The sequence below is a fragment of the Podarcis tiliguerta genome, assembly GCF_965153285.1.
Source record: "Podarcis tiliguerta genome assembly, chromosome: 1".
Lineage (NCBI taxonomy): Eukaryota > Metazoa > Chordata > Lepidosauria > Squamata > Lacertidae > Podarcis > Podarcis tiliguerta.
Window position 1 is genome coordinate 107,668,619 of NC_139534.1, and position 20,807 is coordinate 107,689,425.

The 20,807-nt window shown below is 40.5% G+C and overlaps 1 protein-coding gene across 33 annotated transcripts in view; it reads left to right on the forward strand.

Annotated features, from left to right (window-relative positions):
• NRXN3 (neurexin 3) overlaps nt 1-20,573 on the forward strand; it is a 1,187,696-nt gene extending 1,167,123 nt beyond the window's left edge. For 21 of the 33 annotated variants that reach the window (XM_083447305.1, XM_083447330.1, XM_083447312.1 and 18 more), the window contains one exon: nt 16,739-20,573. In XM_083447305.1, coding sequence (XP_083303431.1) covers nt 16,739-17,667 — 929 coding nt within the window. In that variant the 3' untranslated portion in view covers nt 17,668-20,573. Of the gene's footprint in view, nt 1-7,196; nt 8,195-16,738 lie in introns of all 33 variants that reach the window. The other 12 variants (XM_083447320.1, XM_083447318.1, XM_083447319.1 and 9 more) reach the window with 4 other exon arrangements.
• The last annotated feature ends 234 nt before the right edge of the window (nt 20,574-20,807 follow it).

The following is a 20,807-nucleotide window of genomic DNA, read 5'->3' on the forward strand; positions in this document are numbered from 1 at the left end:
AAAATCCATATTCCATTTCATAAACACCACTTCCATTCTTCCACCCTCAAAGAGCAAATTGCAGCCAACACACTTTCTGCCCTAACATCTTGTAAATGGCAGGCCGCAAACTGAGAGCTCCTACGAAAACAGAGCACCCCTGCAGAGATTCAGAGAACCCAGTTGTATTATACATCATGCAACTCCTGTTGTGTTTTCATTGCAGTTACACAATGACTTGTCTACCACCGGAATTGAGTTCAAAGTACAGATTGATAACCCATTTGTTGCAATTTAGTCTCCAGATACTTACATCTGAAGTCTTAAGGGAGCCCTAATACATCTAAACCTTACTATAATCAAATGGAAATAGTATCTCAGGCTCTGATAAATGGAAGCCAACAGCCCATAAGATCCCTTGCCCAAGACTACACTCGTGGGGTTAAAAGTCTTCTTCTGCAGCAATCAAAAAGAAACAGGTTTCTGTTTCTTCATGCTATTGGTTTTTTGTTTTTAAAGGATCCTCTCCCTTGCAGACCACTCTTTTATCTTGCTAGATGTTAGGGTTTAGTGGTCATGCCAGGCTGTAGTCTGGGATCAGAAGAAATTTTGAGAGGTACTTAACCTACTGTTGCATCTGTAATGATCTAGCCCTCTTCAGCCTCATTAGGAGCCAATAGTTTGAATCAGATCACACAAGGTTTGGAGTAGTTTTAATTACACCAATAAAACACACTCAAACACATCCCCCAAAAGAGGTGTGTCCCATTCCATGCAAATGCTTTTCAACATAGATCAGCAACCAGGCATGTAGTTGCTGCAATTTACATGATTGCATCAGCTCAGAAAGAAGGGCTGATACAACAATGCAAACCATAGTCCTCACATAGGTAGCCTAATCAGGGCCGGCCAAAGACATTTTGGCACCTGAGGCGAACCACAAAATTGTGCCTTCTTTCTGCCAGGGAGGAAGGACTGAGTGAAGATCAGCATCAGAAACAAAAAAGGAATAAAGATCTCCATTGGGATCTGCTGCCTCGTGGAACCTGCCACCCGAGGCAGCCACCTCACCTTGCCTCATGGGTGGGCCGGCCCTGACCCTACTGCTTCATACAACTGGTGTCTTCCCATGATTCTGTCTGAGACATGAACTACTAGATAGTCTAGAGCAGTTTCCTTTTTTTCTGAGTCAGGCCACCGGCCCACCTGGCTCAGTACTGTCTACACTGATTGGCAACAGCTCTTCAGGTTTTCAGAAGGAGTCATTTCCCAACCACACATCCAAGGATTGAACTTGGCACCTGCATGCAAAAGAAGTGCTCTAACATGTGGCAGCCCCATGCATTCCCAGAGGCCACTGCATGGCATGCCAGAGGCTCTGGTTATGACATTATGTATAGTCTGGACAGACAAGGTTGATGCTATTTCCTCAACCTGGCACAGATGTTATAGCGTCTGATAAAAGCCATTTGTCAGTGAAAACCAATAAGAGAAACCTCATACTTATGATACAATATACCTGGTTTCTGAGTGAACACTCCATGGGGGGGATAAACTGTAAATGATGGGACATTCAAAATTATTAGGAAAAACAACCAAACTAATGTTGCCTAACGTTCCCATGTGTAACTGCCGGTACCTCCTAGGGCACCTGCAAAAGGTCTCCGTGGGTATCCCCTTGAAAATCTAATAGTACAACAACTGCTCAGTTTCCATTTACAGTGACTCAGCTTCTTCTACTCCCTTAAACATGCCCCCTTAAATATGCCTACATTTCATTGGATGCCAGGATTGGACACCTACCCTCTCATCCATTCTGAACAGAGGAGAGGAGCAAAGAGCTTCTATTTGTGAGCGGGTGTGGTAGTGGCTGGTGTGGGTATCTTATCCCCATTGCTAGAGGGCATACCCACACCATTTTGTGGCCCTGCCTCTTTTTTCTGCTCTTTTAGATATGGAAGCCATTTTGTGTTATGCCACACAGACCCACAACAGGCATTTTGAGACTAGTACCCACTGCACTTCCTTGTAATTCCATATGTACCAACTAGCCCACTCTTGCTAATGTTCTGTGCCATTGTCACACTTTTGAATTGCTAGAGAAGCATGGATATATTCCAGACACATTTACCTGGAAGTAAGCGTCACTGAACACAGTGGGACATAACCTCTGAGCAGGATCACACTGTTAGTGCTTCCACTACGAGTTAGATAAAGTGGACTCTAGTCCATGAAAGCCTACGTCACCATAAATCTGGGAACTGGAGTGAGAGGACAGGAAAGTGCTCCCCTTTCAAAGAGCTCTATCCTTGAGTTTTAAAAAGGTTGGATTCCATTGTTCTCCTACTCTGCTCCAAAGTAAAATATTTTAAAGCTTGAGCAATGCCTGATTTAGTATTTTTAGCTCCAGTCTGACGCTGAGACCTTATTTCTTACACCCTTGCTCTGACACTGATCCCTTTAATAACCTCAATCAAGCCTGCACCCCCTCTGCACTTCAGCTAAATGGAGACATTCCTGTGCGTCTTGCAAAGATGCATCAGGCCTTAAATATTCAGTGCCTCCAGAGTGCTTTGAAGATGAAAAGCTGTAGCCCTGCTAAGGGTTATTTACAAAAGGCATGTATTTTACTGTGGCTGGCCCCAAGCTATGTGGCATTTGTTTTATTAATGACTTTAGGGGGGGGGGTTCCCCTCCTCCTGCCTGCAATGTAAGCTGTCAGGGAAAGAACATGGCTCCCTCAGGCAGCAGCTATTGAGTAGGGGAGAGAACAAGCAGGTGCCGAGTTTGTGTGTGTGTGCGCACACACCCGCGCGCACACAAACACCTATTTTTTTTAACTTATAGGAAGATACTCTGTGGAGAGATGTGAATTACTGTTTCCACCATCACAGCAAAAGTTCCCATGCCAATGCTAGTGTTCCTTAAGGAAAAATAATAATGACATGGGAAGTTCCTTGTGACGGGGTTGAGCCAATCTGTGGGAATAGACATTTGGAAATAGACATATGAGTGTATTTGTGAATCTTAGTACAGTCATACCTTGGGTTACAGACCCTTCAGGTTGCGTGTTTTCTGGTTACAGATGTGCCAAAACCCGGAAGTACCGGAACGGGTTACTTCTGGGTTTTGGTGCTTGCACATACGCAGAAGCGCTAAATCACACTTTGCGCATGTGCAGAAGCACTGAACCACAACCTGTGCATGCACAGACGCGGCGCTGCGGGTTGCGGATATGCCTCCCGCTCAGATCACGTTTGCAACCCGAGCGTCCACTTTAGCCTTTTACAATGGAGTCAGCTGCTTAAGAAGTGTTGTGATTTGTCTCTGTGTCCTGCCTTGACATGGGAAATACACCTAAATGATCTTAAAATCACCTGTCGGACAACACAAAGGGCATCTAGGTTAGGTGGCTTGGGCTTTGCAGCAGGAAAATGTTTCTTAAAAATCTGAAGGACCCTTTTTCCAACTAGGCTGGAAGTGTTAGGGTGAGGGGGGGGGGAGCACTTTCTGTCCTAGGCTTTAGGGGGATATCAAAATGGGAAAGAAGGGAACAACAGTCTCCCTGTGACCAGATGTTTGCATGCATAAAAAGACAGGTGTGGGGCTAGAAGGAAATTCTGCAAGCCAACGAGACTTGCTGAAAAGCAGAGAGAGAGAGAGCAACGTAGTCTCCAATTGAAGGTGATGGAAAAACTGAAGGGAGAAAAGTGTTCTAGCAAGAACATAGTAACCTTTAGAATCATAGCATTTGAGTGTAGGAAGGGACCTTGTGTGTGTGGGGGGGGGTCATCTAGTCACACCCCTTGTTCAAAGCAGGATGTGAAGGCCATCTGCTCTGCTGCTGAAAGATCTTCCTGCTAGGAGGTTTCAATTTCCTACCATGACAATCTAGGGTGTGTGTGTGTGGGTGGGTGTGGGTGTGTGTGTGTGTGTGTGTGTGTGAGAGAGAGAGAGAGAGAGAGAGAGAGAGTTTTAACCTGTTGCACAGCCTGAAGATAATTATTTTGAAAATGTATCAAGAAGTCATTATGGAAAGACCCACAAGATACCTTAAAGATACAAAGCACATTCATGCCACTTTTATAGTCATGGTTCCCTCCAAAGTGTATTGCCTGAAGCTTGTAGGCAAGAGCAATTAAAACTAGGGGTTTGATAGAAAGTGGTAGCATTCTTACATAGTGATAAGTGCCATAGGTTCTTGAGTTTAAAGAGTTGTAAATGGCTGGAATGGCCTGGTGGCAGAGACGGTTGAGTTTACAGTGTCTACCTAGAAGCAAGCCCCACTGTGTTCCATGGGTAGGTGGCTACAGAATTGAGGCCTTGATGAAACAAAGGAGGGACACAAATCTCCAGTTTGGAAATCAAGTCAGGGCATAATTAAGTGCCCATTTGTGAAATTTCATTAGACCTCATTGGGCCAGAGGCTAAGAATCCTGCTAGGGAATAGCACCCAGGGACTTTACCTTTTGAAGTTTTGATAAAGAGCCCCATCACATTGTCTACAGACCAATGTCCTCTCTATTCCATATTCTACAAGCATTCTTCGAAGGGCATTGCAACAATTAATAAGCTGGGCTTGGTCCCACAAGCAAAGTATTTTGATTATACTGTCCCTGAAGCTAACCCAGCCAGGTTTCTTTGTCTTCCTGGTTGAACATCCCTTATATGTAACCCATTCCCCAAAGGGGGGCAGTATAGAGTTCCAGTGCACATCTCCACTAGAGCTAAAGGTGGTCTTTCCTATGATTGGCCTCCTAAATGCCAGTTTGGCCTCACACCTTGTGTTTTTTTCGTGGAGGTGGGGCAGTTCTCATCTGCTCCCATTCCCTCCTCAGTCTCAACCAGCCTGGGACACTTTTTTCAGTAAGGCATCAAATAATTTGTGGGAGGATCGGTTCTGTTATTTCCATATTGTGAATGTTAAATTCATGCCCTCGGCAATTGCCACTGCTATCTCAGTGGGGTCTGAAAGTACAGCTGGCTATGCTATGAAAAGTACCCAGTAAGCAGAGCTCTTTGAATTCTTTATTTTATATCTTGTGCACAAGCCTACTGCCTTCCATTGGCTTCTAATCCAATTGGCTTCTAAACCCAGTGGCTTATTAAAAGCTCGCAGAGTAATAGCAGCTCATGGATGACTCAACTTTGCAGTCCATATCTTGCAGCATTGCCTGCATGTGGATTTGTGAATAGAATCTGCATATACTACCAGTTCCAGGTTGTTGTTATTAGTTAGTTAGTTGCCTGACAAATGATCCATTTGTTTGCCAGGTCTAATTAGTGATCCAGTGCACTTTTGAGCTATTTACTACTTGGTGCTGTCCCAGTGGAAGATATTTTGGAAGATATTTTTTATTCCATCTTTATCTTACACACATTACTAAAATTCTCCTGCATTTGAAGGAGTGAATATCAGCCATCCATTCTACGGAGGTTGCAATCCTATGCATGATATCTCAGTAAACAAGCATAGGATTGAGCTGTACTTGAGCCTCTTCAGTCATGAGGTATGGGAGACCTTAAAATGGTATTAATGACCCTACAAATAATTCCTATAGGAATAATCCATTCAGTGTTGTTGCTTGTTGATAGGCTCAGTAACTGAGGACTGTAAGGTTGAGTCATATCACCCTGATCTCCAGTTACAGCGTTTGCAAATAGATTTACCAGTGCTGTTTTCGATTTCTATCCTACCTGTTTGCCCTTCTACCTCCCATAGCTTGCACAGGCGCCCTCTGGAATGCGCTTTGCCCCTAGTGGACAGTTGTGGAATGACATACCAAAAGCTTCCTTGAATTGCCTCCTTTGCTAACCTGCCTTCCCCTTTCCTCCCATCCTCCCTTCCTAGCTTGCTGTTCTGTTTCTTCTACTTTCCCTAAATGCAACTTACTTTAAGCATGCATTATTATTATTAACATCCTACAGTAAAACTAAGCTATTTTTATAACCCCATTTGTCAATCTCAGCCAATTTCTTATATATATATATAATATTTTCCTATGTCTATTTATGACGTACATCCAGACTGCACGTTTTCCCCTCATATTTATTTATTTATTTATTTTTCTTTCAAAAATTAATTAATAGCTTTTTTAAAAAAAATAAAAAGCAAATGTAAAAGGGAGGGTGAGGGTTTTTAGTGGCCTTTTTTCTGCCAAATGTTTTGACTTAAAAAAGGGGGGGACTTAAATCCTTTTTTTTTTAACGGGAAAGAATTTGAAATGATAAAAGTGTCCCTAGACTGCTTTGTCTGTTCCTTTTCAGTGTGTGCATCTGGTTTGTTCATCTTTGAAAGTGTGTGAAATATCTTTTTTTTTTTCCTTTCCAAGTAATTACAAAAAAAAAAAGTAAAACCCAAACAGTTGTTCCCTTCTCCCTTCTTGCTAGGAATAAAGTGCTCTTTTTTCCTTTCCTTTTTTTCATTTTTTAAAATAAAAAAGTATGCCTATTTTGATGTCTTTTCTTTTCAAATGTTGGATTTCTATCTTAGATTTGGTTTGTTCCAATCTAACAACATAAACATTATTGAGTTGATTTCTGAAATTTTTCCCTCTATCTCCCTCTTTAAATAAGGGACTACCTCAACTGCAGAATCCTACAGCCTTCCTTCTAAAAAAAAAAAAAAAGGAAAAAGGAAAAAATGGCCTGATTTTAAAGCATTATTTAAAGCATAATTTTAACATCCATTAAATTTGAGATGGGGAGAAGGATCGTGAAAGCACTACAGAAAGCCCACTCCTTTTGAGCAATCATGGCTGCATGCGTTGGAACCTCTCATGTCTCAAAACTAAATTAATACTCGGATATTAAAGACTTAATAGACACTGGAAGAGATTATGATCAGGATTATGATACGATGAGAAAGCTGAGCAGAGCTGCAGTTGAAGTTGTTCCAACTCCTATGCATAAAATATAGTTTCCTTGTTTTTTTCTTTTTTAATATTATTATTATTATTAGTTTGTATATTTTACTGCTTTTTAAATAGGGAAAAAGTCTGAACTGTTCTTAACATTTGAGAAATTTTAATGAAACTGTAATTATTATTATTATTATTATTATTATATTTCTTAGTAACTTTTTGTAATTTGCATGTTGAAGAAGTTGCAGCTTAGGGTTTGTGAGATTGTCAATGTTAGAGTTCTGTTCTTTCTTTTTGTTGATGGGCATGAATATGCTCATTTGTTTTTGTATATTGCCCATCCCTTCCTTACAGCCAGAAGCTCTAATGCCGCTAGATCACTCCGTTCTGCACTTACATGGACATGGCAACTGACTTACACGTTCACTCCCATCATCTTCATTTGTGTAGTACACTCATAGACCGTACAACCCCACTCCATCCACCTGAGGCATCTTATCTTCCCATTAAGTCTCCCCTCACTTTCCCACCCACCCACCCTTTCTTTAGCATCATTTAAAATTTTATGTGCAGTCATCCATTCCTTAAAACACACACACTCCAAATTTTAGGACAAAGAAAAGAAACTGTTTTGTTTTGTTTTTTAAAAAATATATCTATATCTCCAATCAATTAAATGAAAGAAAGAAAGAAAAAAGAAAGAAAGAAAGAAAAGGCAAATAAATTGATTCTCAAACACCACTGAGGGTGTGATCCGCTGAACACTGCTTTTGTGCAAGTTCCGTTGATGGTTGAGGTTGCATCTGAGCTGTGCTTGGGGAATTGCACTTCTGATATATGGAGATGAAAACGATCAAAACACAAATTCTGTGACAATAAGGTGTACAGGTTTTCCCCAACCCCCAGGCTTTTACTTTATATATATATATAAATCACAATCCATTAACTATCGTTAGGAAAAAAACAAAATTCGGAATTTGCAAGATGAACAAAAACGCAGTAGGAAAAAAGTTCTGATTTGTTGCAGTGCAGGATTTATTTTTTATTCTTTATTATTTTTCACGTTATGTGGTGTGGATGTATGTGTTGTTGCCTCCCTGTATCACCCTTTGTCGTAAATAATTATTATATTTAAAAACAATGAAAATAATACACATTTTGATAAAAAAAGTTTTTTTAAAAAAAGGAAAAAACAACAGCAGCAAAATAAAAAAAAGCAAAAGTTTCTCAAATGTGGCAATTTTGCTTGTCCAAGAGCATTCTTACACAACTTTCTTTTATAAATTTTTCTTTCATGCCAAAAAACATGCGGGCAATTTGTTGATGTAAGTTGACGATATGAAATCGATGTGGTATGCTTTCTTCTGATTATTTGTATATGTGTATTTAGTTTTATTATTATAATTTTTTTGTTAAAGATGCTTTTGGGGTTCTTTTCTTGTGTTTCCAGTTATTTTCAGTCTTCTCTCTTTTTTGTAGTAAAGCGAATGACTTGTTATTCTTGTTGCTTTTAGTTCAGAGTTTTAACCTTTGCTGTGATTTTTATTATTTTTTCAGTATATGATTGTTATCATTTGCTTCTATAGATGTATCTGTTCATTTAATTTTTGCAAGATACTTGTTTTTATGTTTACTTTTTAAATCTGCATTCAATATGTATTGTTGCACTTTTGTAGGAGGGGTAACAGAACCAGTGGTAGCTTTCCATTTGCGACCAGCCCCTCTCAAGTAGAGTCCTTCCTTTTCAACCTATATGTCTATGTAGTATGGTGGGGAGATTCTACACAAACAAACAAAGGAAATACCCAGCATGCTTTGCAAAATGGCCCCCATGACCTAAATGTACCGCCATTTCATTCCAGCAAAAGGATCTACCCAATTTTCTAAATTTCGTTGTTGAACCTTTTCCTTCAATTTTGCTCAAGAAGATACTCTCAAATGTACTTCTTTAGCGTCACATTCTGCAGTTGCATCCAACACCGCCGTGGTAGAAGATTGAATCATGATATCTTTCACCTGTATAACATATTTAAAAATATCTTAGTCAGGACTCCTGTCCCGTGGAGATTCTTCATTCCTGCATGGATTTCTGTAAAGAAAAAGAAAAATAATAACATCCTTTGGTCAGAGCAGGTAGAATTTTTAAAGGGTCAGAGTAAATAGCATACAGTCAAATAGCATGCAGAAAAAGTAATACTAGTTGAAGTAATTCATATATATATATATATATATATATATATATATATTTGCTTTCGTAGATTTTCACGGGTACAGGAATGCAGGTTTTGGTGTCCTCGGGTGTCTTCCCGTGTAAAAGATGGGGTGTCTAGGCGACGTTTCGACGAGGTCTCACTCGTCATCTTCAGGCTGGTGCTTTCGGCTTCTTGTTACTGGAACAGAGCAGGATCTCAGTGTTTGAGTTCCTATAAATACTGTTGAGGAGGTGTGGTGTATAGCCTCCAATGTTCTGGGCAGAGAGGAGGTTCCCAGGCTAGTGTGCCTTTTCTTCTTTTGTTCCTTAATTACTTGAGGGATATCTTGAGTGATTTCTTGAGTGATTTCCTGAATCCCACTTAGGTGGGTCATTAGGTGTGGATTAGTTGCTAAAGCCTTCGTGTCTTGAACTCTTGAACTTTGTGAAGAGTTTTTCTGAGAAGATGGCTGTACTGCACTTGGTTGTGCTCTGGCTTGGCTTCGTGTATAGGGGCGAGCTGTACACAGGCCACAAAACCACAGCTCGCCCCTATACACGAAGCCAAGCCAGAGCACAACCAAGTGCAGTACAGCCATCTTCTCAGAAAAACTCTTCACAAAGTTCAAGAGTTCAAGACACGAAGGCTTTAGCAACTAATCCACACCTAATGACCCACCTAAGTGGGATTCAGGAAATCACTCAAGAAATCACTCAAGATATCCCTCAAGTAATTAAGGAACAAAAGAAGAAAAGGCACACTAGCCTGGGAACCTCCTCTCTGCCCAGAACATTGGAGGCTATACACCACACCTCCTCAACAGTATTTATAGGAACTCAAACACTGAGATCCTGCTCTGTTCCAGTAACAAGAAGCCGAAAGCACCAGCCTGAAGATGACGAGTGAGACCTCGTCGAAACGTCGCCTAGACACCCCATCTTTTACACGGGAAGACACCCGAGGACACCAAAACCTGCATATATATATATATATATATATTACGGTCCAGAGACCCAACAAATCATTACAAATCGCTTCTTGGCCTTTTGGCTAAGATCAAGTGTAGTTGAAGTAATTCACATGGGGTAGTAAGCTGTAAAAGAAATAATAATGGCATACAAGAAAAACTTATTCTGCGAAAGAAGAGAAGATCCAAGACCACATTGTTTTATGGCAAGACCTCAGGCCAGTATAATCTAGCTTTTTCACAGAGCACACCTAGTTGTTGCACTCAACTGCATTGCTGGGATGCCTGGGGCAGAACATCTCCTTCTATTCTTCTACCTAGGTGCATAAAATCAAGCAAGATAAAACAATTTCCAAAACCTCCATCCACTCACCCAAACTCAGGTGAAGAGCTTTCTTTGAACCATATGAAACTAGCAAAATCCTAGTTATAGCTGGTCATGTTTTATGAACTTCAGCTGCTTTTGCTCCTCAACCTCAAATTGAGAGTCATCTCTCCAGCCTAACCCAACACTAACCAAATAGCATAACAGCCTAATAAATTGTTTGTTAGCATAACTACAAGATAATGAACAGCTGTTGTTTATATCACAAAGAACCTCCAAGTAGGCACTAATACATTCCTTAATAAATAGGTTTCGTTTCTGATACATTGTAGTCCTACTGGTGTAGACACTGTATGATCCTAACTGATTTGCATTCTGTTAGACATCTCTCTCTCTCTCTCATCTATCTCTATCTATCTATCTATCTATCTCTCTATCTCTCTATCAATCATCTATCATCTATCTATCTATCATCTATCTATCTATCTATCTATCTATCATCTATCTATCTATCTATCTATAATCTATCTATCTATCTATCTATCTATCATCTGTCATCTATCTATCTAAATGTGTAAAGTCTTGAGCAAGATAGTTGGGAGTTTAAAAAAAATGGAGATGCACATTATCATTCTTATTATCATTTTAAACTAGTTAGTCACCTGTTACACACACCCCAAGGTCTCCTAAGCTACTTCCCACATTTTAAAGAGCATAAGCATGGGTAACAAAACCCCAGCCTTTCAATAAAAACATACAAGAAATAAAAATCCACAAAGGAACCCTCCGTACAGGAACAAAATGCTTCAGCAGCACAACTAAGACCAAACAACAGCATCCTACTCCATCAAAAGCCTGGGAAAAGAGGTAAGTTTTTACCTGGTGCCAAAAAGATTTCAGCGCCAGGCAGACCTCATTGGGAAGAAGATTCCATAAATGGAGAGCCACAAATGAAAAGGCCTTTTCCCTTGTCCTCCTCCTCAGAGTGGGGACCGAGAGAAGGGCATCGAATGGAGATCTAAGGGTCTGGGTAGGTTCGTATCAGGTTCATTGCAGAGGATACTAGGGTCCTGAGCCATAAAGCCAACTATAGGTCAAAAGCAGCACTTTGAATTGGGCTTGGAAGCATACATCTGACTGTTCGTCTACTGAAAGCAATGAAGACTCTGCAGTTTGGTTGTGGATTCAGCTGCATGTCTGATTTGCAGCTGCAGTTCCTAAAAGCAATACTATCCAAGACCATCGAGCAGGAAAGCTGAGAACTCAAAGTGAGGTGGGGAGAACAGCTTTCCCAAATCCCTAGGCTGCAGACGTACAAATGTCCCTTACTGGTAAATGTTCACTTTTCTTTTGGTTACAAATTTAGGATGGAGATTGTAAAGCTTTGGCCAGTGAAGCAGGCTACACTGCTAAAATATTCTTTGCTCACACCTTCCACACTTCTAACAGCTCTCTAGAGGAGGACTCTTTGATGCCAGATCTTTCATTTGAAGTGAATGTGATCTTGTAGGGTTTATGTGGGCACAAATGTCTTCCTGAGAGATAGTCAAGGGATGTAATATCTATCAAGCAGTAAGGAAAGGTTTCCTGTGATGGAAGAGGGAGGTCTCTTCCTTGTAGTATTGCCTGTCTGATTCAATTAAATGAGCTAGGACAGAGGTGGGAGAATATTAAAAACACTCAGCTGCTAAGGCAGCTTCATATTAACATCAGGTTTTCAGCAGCTCAAGGACCTCGGCTTGAATACTTCCCTCTCTGCCCATAGCAAGCTGCCATAAAGAAGGAGGGCTTAAAAAAACACAATGCCATTTCCCTCTTTCCTTTTGTGAAAAGTGGGGAGAGAAAAGACTGAGTACAAACTTGTGTTTCTCACAAGAAAAGAAAGAAAATGTTTGTAGTTCTTTCCCAAAGCAGAAATATTCCCTCCCCACAAGTGCACCTGAGTTTCAGTGCAAAGGAATAAGCATAAAATGCAAATGAGAGCCTTTAGATGTTGGAATTCAAATACCTGAGAATGTGGATACACTGTACTGGGCTTCTTGGCAAGCATTTAAAAGCCTTTTTGCCACATCTGGAAGAGAGAAAGAAAAAGCATAGCATGCCTCTTTGTATTCCTCATCATGAGACTTTGAAGGGGACCCTTTTAGGATTATTATTTTTTATATATGGTGTGTTTTTGTGTTTCATTTTGTTTTTTGGTCCCACTTCTCTTCTGTGACTGGAAACCTAAGGAAACTGACTTGGTCACAAAAAATGAGCAAAATGGAGTGGAGGCAGCTTGCTTTTTTCACATAGACACACATTGAACTTTGGCTACCGGTACTTCATGCACCATGCCTTCATGCTCTGCCCACAACATTCACACAGTTCAGCAAGGTTCTTATTAAATTCTGAACACTCCATCCATTCCAGTGTCAGAAGGGCCCTTACTGGAGATCAGCCCCAGAGGTATGAATTATGTATCTATAAATACACTCATAAAGCAAAATGCAGGGCAGACGTCAAGGCTAACGGTAGACTTTATATGTCCCCAGTGATACTGCTAATTTAAGGGAAAGCACAATGCTATCAAGCAAGTATAGAGCCCATATTTTAAAATGCTAACTTTTAAGGAGTATGGAGTGCTTATCCCAAGAAGAACAGAAAGAACAAAATCTCGCAATATATATTACATGTGGTGTCTTTCTCCCCCCCCCCCCCCACCACCACTCCACCAGACTACTCTTTTGTTTTGTTTTAACCAAGCAGAACTCAACCCTCTCCAAATGGATTGGTCATTATATCTATTGCATTTTTATCTGGCCAAATAGAAGCTGATTTGGCATCACTAATGCAGAAGAAGAAGCCATTTTATATGTTCCTTTCTATTTCATCCCGAAGCAGTCTGTTGTCAGCACAAATCATTTCAATAAATGTGTGACCTTCTGCTGGGAATACAAGCCAGGCAGGGAAAGGGAATAGGTTAACTTTAAGTTTATAGTTAGAACAAAACCTGGAAAATCTCTGTTCTTTGGATCTTGAGAAACTTATATGTATAAGGTAGTTGTTCTGTCAGGACAAGACGTTTGGCTTGCCAGATGGAACAACCCCCTATCCGCCCCCTGTGTGCTGTTCCAGGGGTTCACCGGACCCCTCCCCAAAAAAACAATTTTGGTGGCGGGGGCAGGGGGAGGTCCTTCTGCAGGACTCATTAGTTGAATCCCTCTCATATATTCTGTTCTCCCAAAGTGGCAGCTGGTACCTGGAAGATGGGGAGGAAAGAAACTCATGTCCATAGAGTCCTAACAGGAAAGCATTACATTAGATGATCTGATAATCATTAGGAGTTAGACAAGAGGCAGCTATATAGATCCTAAAGACAAACTTGTGCTGTGAAAGTATATCCACAGCCAGTAGTAACATCACTGAGAAGGCCTTGTTCATTCCTTCTGAAAGATGAAGCTGTTGTTGAGTCATCAACAGGTGATTTACTGGTAGATGGTCCCAGCCACCTGGCAAAGTGACCTGTGGGGAATGGCATTGCCCACTGGCCAGATCCTGTGATCCGCCCCCTGGCCAGATCCTGTGATCCTCCCCCTGCTCTGATCAATCATTTTCCTATTAGTATTGACTGTATAGTCATATCCCCACCCCCATAAACTGTAGCAGGGGGTTAATCAGGATTGGGAATGTGGTGAGGAGGGAGGAAGTCTGCAACACTTCTCCCACACAATGGACTCAATAAAAGTTCTTCACCCCCACCACCCCCCCAAAAATATGGCTGGGGAAAGGAGGAATTCTCACTTGGCTACAGAATGTTAGAAGTCTGGAAGCAGAGCTGCTATCTCACTTTTGCCTTATGGCCGATTGACAATCATCCACATCAGGAAGCACCCAAAGGGTGACAAGCAAGTATACATTCGTGGAACTTGTCTTTGGATCCTGGACCCTAATATTTATTGTCTCCTGGCCTCACCTTCCTGAAAGGCTCTGTTACCTGCCACTTCCCTTCATTGTCAAAATTATACCAAGCCTTCTCTCCCTAAGCGTCTGGTGAGAGGTGATCTATAAACATTTTCTGAGATTCCCCCTTGAGAACAAAGCAAGTGGCAAACCCTCCATTAATATGACATCTACTCATCCTTCCCATCCGTTGAAGCCCTGGCTGAGAACATGTCAATGCAAAAGAAAAATCACCCTTAAATACAAGTAACCCATACAATGAAAGTGATTCTTTTTGGAACAGAAGGTTTTCTATGTTCCTACGACCACATCCAAGCAGTTAATTGCAAAATAGCTGTGATTATTTTCCCTGGGGAGAAAAGTTTCCTTTCATATCGGCCTTGGGTAGGTGGCAGATCAGCAGCGCACCAAGCCCACTTATAAGCATAAATAGCACTTTAAAGTGTGGACCTGTGTCTAGAAATACAGAACCAAAAGGATGTCTGGAGTAGCCCTTATTCCTGATGACTACCAATACTGATTGAGAGCATAATATAATGTTTGAGGCAGGTACTTCAGACTAAGGCCTTCTTGTACAGTGAGCATCCTTCTGATTTGAGTGATTTCTCCACACACACAAACAATCAAACAAACAAATGGGAGAGATGTCACGGCAATCAAGCCATTTGATGCACAGACCTCTATATGGAGTTTTGCCTTTTAAAAATAGTGTCGCATTTGAGAGCCACCAGACCAGAGATAGAAATTAAAGGCAATCTTTTGTGCCTGCTGACTTCACAGGGTCAGAAAGCAGGTGAAGAGCATCTACAAAATACTATATAAACAAACATGGTCATTTTTCAACCTCCTTGTGAGCTGCACATTTAAAGTGAGCAGTTGACCATTCACCCTTGTACTCCATTGTTCTATACTAAAACTGGCATTACTAAATGGCTTATTGCAAAAAGCTTTGCTCATCTCCTTCATTAGAACCAGTGTTCTTTGACGAGTGTATCAGGAGTGTTCTCAGCTCCTGAGTGCTTGATACTCTTGAATCAAGAGCAGAAGGGTGCTTTCTGCTTGTGTGAGGTTAATTTCTTCCTAGCACAATACAAACACTTCCATTGACTCCCCGTTTTCCAGCATTTGACCCCTGTTGAAACCTACTGAATAACTACAGCCCAAGGTCTGTATCCAAACTTAAATGATTAAGCTGAAGGTATGTATGTTGTTAAGGCTCTGAAATTACCTTTTCGCCTTCCACCTCAAAAAGGATGGTTAAAAACGCCTTCTGCCCAAATATATATCATTTAAATCGATGTGTGTGTTTTTGTTTTTTAAAAAAAGATCAACCAATATTCTGCCAGCAATGCTTAGGACAGAGTTAATTTTCTTGAACATATGCTCTTATGTTTTTGTTAATATGCCAACTTTTTAGGAATACCCAATGTTGTGTGCTCAGTGGAGTGGAGTGAGTGGACTAGGCTGACCAGGCTAGTCCCCTAAATGTAAATTAGAGTATTAAAATATTAAAGCTTATGCCCAGTTTAGGGAAGGAAGTGTGATGCTCACACTCATGCATGTTATGTCAGGACGTAGCAACGTTGCATGTGTGATGTCACCCCTCCCCCACAAAAAACACCTTTGCAAGCTGCATGCCACTGTGTGTGTGAAACAAATGCAGGTTATGCAAGTAATAGCACATGCACACAGCACAGATGAGCAGTAGCAGACTGTTCTTCCTAATTCAGTAGAACCCAGACCTATCAAACTTTCCCAGAAGTCAGGTACCATCTACCAAATGCAGCTCCCGTTCTGTTCAATAAGGTTTCGGTGCAAAACGGAATGTTGTAAGAATTCTCTGCTCACGGGCTCTCCAAGAAACATTTTAAACCAGTCAAACGCTCACTTTACATTGATTGAAATTCCTACTTCCAGCAGCAAATGGCAAATTATGGAATTAGAGTTGCGCATCACCCAAGCTCCTCCTGCTGTGCACCATTTGAGAAAACTTAAGTACATATGTATAGCGGGGGGAGGGGAAACAATGAGAAAGGAAAGTGCAACACCTGAAAAAGAAAGTGCCATCTCCCCATGCAGCAAGCCACCTTTTAACTAGACAGTTTCCCAAAGAGCTTCATGTATCAATGCAATAAAAGAAGCGTGCCATTGTTGAGTTCTGCAAGTTACTTTGAGAGTATCTTCGAAAGCCAAATCGCGGACGCCCTGCTTTGGCCAAGTTTAAAAGAGGATGGATTTTGCCTCTCCTGCATCTAAGTGAGGTGGGTGAAAAAGCTGAAGGGATCCCTTGAAAAGTTGTGCCCATTGGGAGAAATAAGAATGGAAAACCGGCTAGCTCAACACTTTTAAGGCCCCCACCCGCACTACACACATCCACACACACCTTTTGAGTTGGGTGGGCTGAACATCCCGTCTGGCACTGTATTCAAGACGTACTAACTTTTTTCTTTTTTTTTTCTTTTCTGTCCAGGAGGTGAATTAGTTATCCCTCTTCTTGTAGAAGACCCTTTAGATATCCCTCCTATTGCTACTCGTGCACCTTTCATTACACTCCCTACTACCTTCCGCCCCCTCCTCACCATTATTGAGACCACCAAAGATTCCCTGTCCATGACCTCTGAGGCGGGGTTACCTTGCTTGTCGGACCAAGGCAGCGATGGTTGTGATGATGATGGCTTGGTGATATCTGGGTATGGCTCAGGGGAAACCTTTGACTCTAACCTACCCCCTACTGATGATGAAGATTTTTACACCACCTTCTCCTTGGTAACAGATAAGAGCCTTTCCACTTCCATCTTCGAAGGTGGCTACAAAGCACACGCACCCAAATGGGAAGCCAAGGACTTTAGACCTAACAAAGTCTCCGAAACTGGTAGGACTACTACTACCACAGCTTTGTCCCCTGAGCTGATCCGCTCCACAGCTTCGTCCTCGACTGGGATGGTGCCCAAATTGCCAGCCGGCAACATGAATAACCGTGACCTCAAACCCCAGCCTGACATAGTCTTGCTTCCGTTGCCCACTGCCTATGAGCTAGACAGCACAAAGCTGAAGAGCCCGCTAATAACTTCCCCCATGTTCCGTAATGTGCCCACAGCAAACCCCACGGAGCCAGGCATCAGACGGGTTCCGGGGGCCTCAGAGGTGGTCCGAGAGTCGAGCAGCACGACGGGGATGGTCGTCGGCATTGTGGCTGCCGCCGCCCTCTGCATCCTGATCCTCCTGTATGCCATGTACAAGTACAGGAACAGGGACGAGGGGTCCTATCAGGTGGACGAGACGCGGAACTACATCAGCAACTCGGCCCAGAGCAACGGCACGCTCATGAAGGAGAAGCAGCAGAGCGCAAAGAGCGGCCACAAGAAACAGAAAAACAAGGACAAAGAATATTACGTGTAAAAAAAATAAAAATAAAATGAAAATAAAATGAAAAAAATTATAAAAAATACTTATTTATATATATAAATATATAAATATTTAATGAGATAGAACTGAATCTTTAAAAAAAAAAAACTGTTACAGCTAACGAGATTGGGAGCTGCAGTTTGTGGTTTTTTTAAATTTTTAAAAAAACCAAATCTTGAGAATAAACATTTCGGCTGTTGACGTGCTAAGTTTTCAGTCACCGCTCGGGAGTCCCCAAACTCTGTACCCTACTGTATTATAAAGCACACTTAGCATTCCGAAGAAGGCATATGCAGCATTTACCATGTTGGCGGACTTGGACAGCCTTCAGGCCTCCTCCTCAGCTGAACTTTTCTGCAAAAGGCAGAAGACTTCATGGCTTACTTGTTTCGTATCTCCAAGTGAGTCTTTAATGATGTTCATGATCTTTGACTGTACGCTAATTTTGTTTTTGTTTAGTTTCAATTATTTTGAGAAAAAAATGACAAACAAAAAAAGAAAAAGAAAAAAAATGACAAATGTTATAAAAACACACACACACACACACACACACACAACAACAACAGCAACCACCGATCTGGCCCTGACCAGCTTATCTCTTTTTTTTTTCCAAGTTGTGAAGGGGGAGGGGAGAAAAATAATAATAAATGGTGTGGGGCTTTCATTATGTTTTTTGTCTGAGTTCTTTTCATTTTCTGTGAGGGTTTTTGGGAGAATGAGCCAGGACATAAGTCAAGAAGAAACCTTGGGGATTTTTTTATTTTATTTTAAGAAATAGTAATAAAGAGAGACTGTTGCCATATATGAACTCAAGTTCTACTGACGGTGTTTGCTCTACATATCAGGTTGTGTTGTCTCTTGAATTTGTTGTCTGCAGTAAGTTGTTAACGTAAAAACAAACAAACAAACAAAGGACAGGTGATGGGGTGGCAGTGATGGTGGCGATGCCGAGAATGACAGTAATGGAGAATTACACACCCCTCCACGCCCCCCAGCCATCATCTGGCTCTCGTATTTATGACTGAAGTCATGAGGAGATAACATGGTTTCTTCTTTGACTAGGGGCCCCCATTGGCTGTATTTGACTACTGCTTAGTATACATTAGTATAGCTGAGCTACGGGGGAATAAAAGGGACTGAGAAACCAAACCAAGCAAAACAAAACAAAATACTGAGCCATTCTGAATTGAACAGACCAAGCAAAAATAAAGGAGCCATTTTCTGGGTTGTGGCTCCTTGGCTGATGGTAATGCATGAATGCAAACAATAGTAAATCAGTTGAATTGAATGTTTAGAAAGAGTATACTGAGTTCAACTTGTGACAAGATCTACAAAATGTCGCACGAGCCAAAAACATGTCATGAACGAGTACAAAAATAGGGGTGGGTGCTTTTTTAAAAATAAAGAAAATAAAGAAAACCATGAAGGTGTGTTTCATATGTAACAATTTAATTTTGTAGATTTGACATTTCTGATTCGCTGTCCTTCCATTTCCCCAATTCTCCCTTTCCTTTATCTTTTATATGAAAGAAGATAAATTTAAGAAGTCTCTATGACACACAGAAATAAATAAAAAAAACTAAAGGAGCTTATTAATAGTATAATATATATAAATATATATATATATACAGATATATTTATCATGGTATGTTTGATGGGACGACTGGAACAGAAATGCTGTTAAAGTCTTAAGATGAAATGAGAATGTTGTAAAGAAAAAAAATGTTTTTACAAAACAACAAAAAGCTAAACTTTAAAAATATGAAGAGTGTGTGCATTTTAACTTTGTCACAGTTATCTGTGTCAAAAAGATTTTAAGAAGAAAAAAAGATTTTGTTTACATATTTTACTACAGTTTTCTTTTTGACTGGTGTAATTTCTAGATGGGTACCCTGTTGTACATATGCTCTGAGATTTCATTGGGTTGTTGTTTATATTCAATGTACTTAATTTCAATTGTTGTTTATTATTATTTTTCCTTCCATTAAGAGAGCAACTTGCTGTACAGGGAAAACAAATAACCAACTGGGGGTTTTTTGGCCATAAATATCATGTGCAAAAAAATAAAATTACAAAACATTAAGCAAAAAAAGAGAGACAGACAGAAAGAATGAGAGAGACAAGGAGAACACAAAAATTCTATAGAGGACTCTGGCATATTAAAATGTACAATTTTTCTGTGTACAGATGAAATCTAATCAGCTGTTTAGGTTTAGAAATCTACTCTTGCTGGTGTTTATAAGTCGCATGAACCTTTGACTTTGAAGAAGTGTTATTGAATGCCCACACGCACATGGGAACGAAATAAAAAAACAAGGCAGCCTTCTCATATGGTTTGAGAAGTGGCTTACCTGGCTAACAAATCTTTTCAGTGTGTGTGAGGTTTGTTTGTTTTTTTATTTTTAATTATTTTTTTACACTACAACAGAGAAAAATATATATATAAAGACAGGTTTTAAAAAGGTATAAAAAGCACGAATTTAGGCAACCTAACTGGCCGAACATACATGGAGTTGATTATATCTTGATGTCTGTAAAAGATTGCTGCTGTTCTTGGAGTCTTGGAGTCTTGTGAAATGATTTTCTGCTTTCTTTCTTTATCTTTTTTTTAAAAGAAAATTTAGGAAAAACCAACCTTTCTTTTCCTTTTTTTGTTGGTGTCTGTTTCTATTGGACAGTTTTTTGGGAACATGTGCATTTCTGTATGTGGGCTTCTACCATATCCCTATTGTTTTATGGACAGAACCTTGAATTTTTTTATTTAATCTTATTGTGCCGTTATTGCTTCTTCATCTTTTTCCTCTCCTTCCTGCCGTCCCTTCTTTTTTCGCCTGTTCTTTTCTTTTCATAATTGCCTTTTCGTTCAAGGATATGCTTAGCAATAAAATGTTCTTCCCAAAGCCGTCGTCTTGCTGTTACTTTCTGTCCAAAGGCAAGGGATATTCCTTTGTCATGGAAAATCTCATTATAGGAAAATTCCATTTTATTTACCCGGTTAGTTTTCCAAGGAACCCCAGGGCAGCTTGCATGGGATTATTTATTTATCGTTTTAAGCTGCTAAACATAGGGAAATAATCAATGAAACGATAAAAATTCAAGAAGTTAAAACAGATAGAACAGTTCTTTTAAAGAAA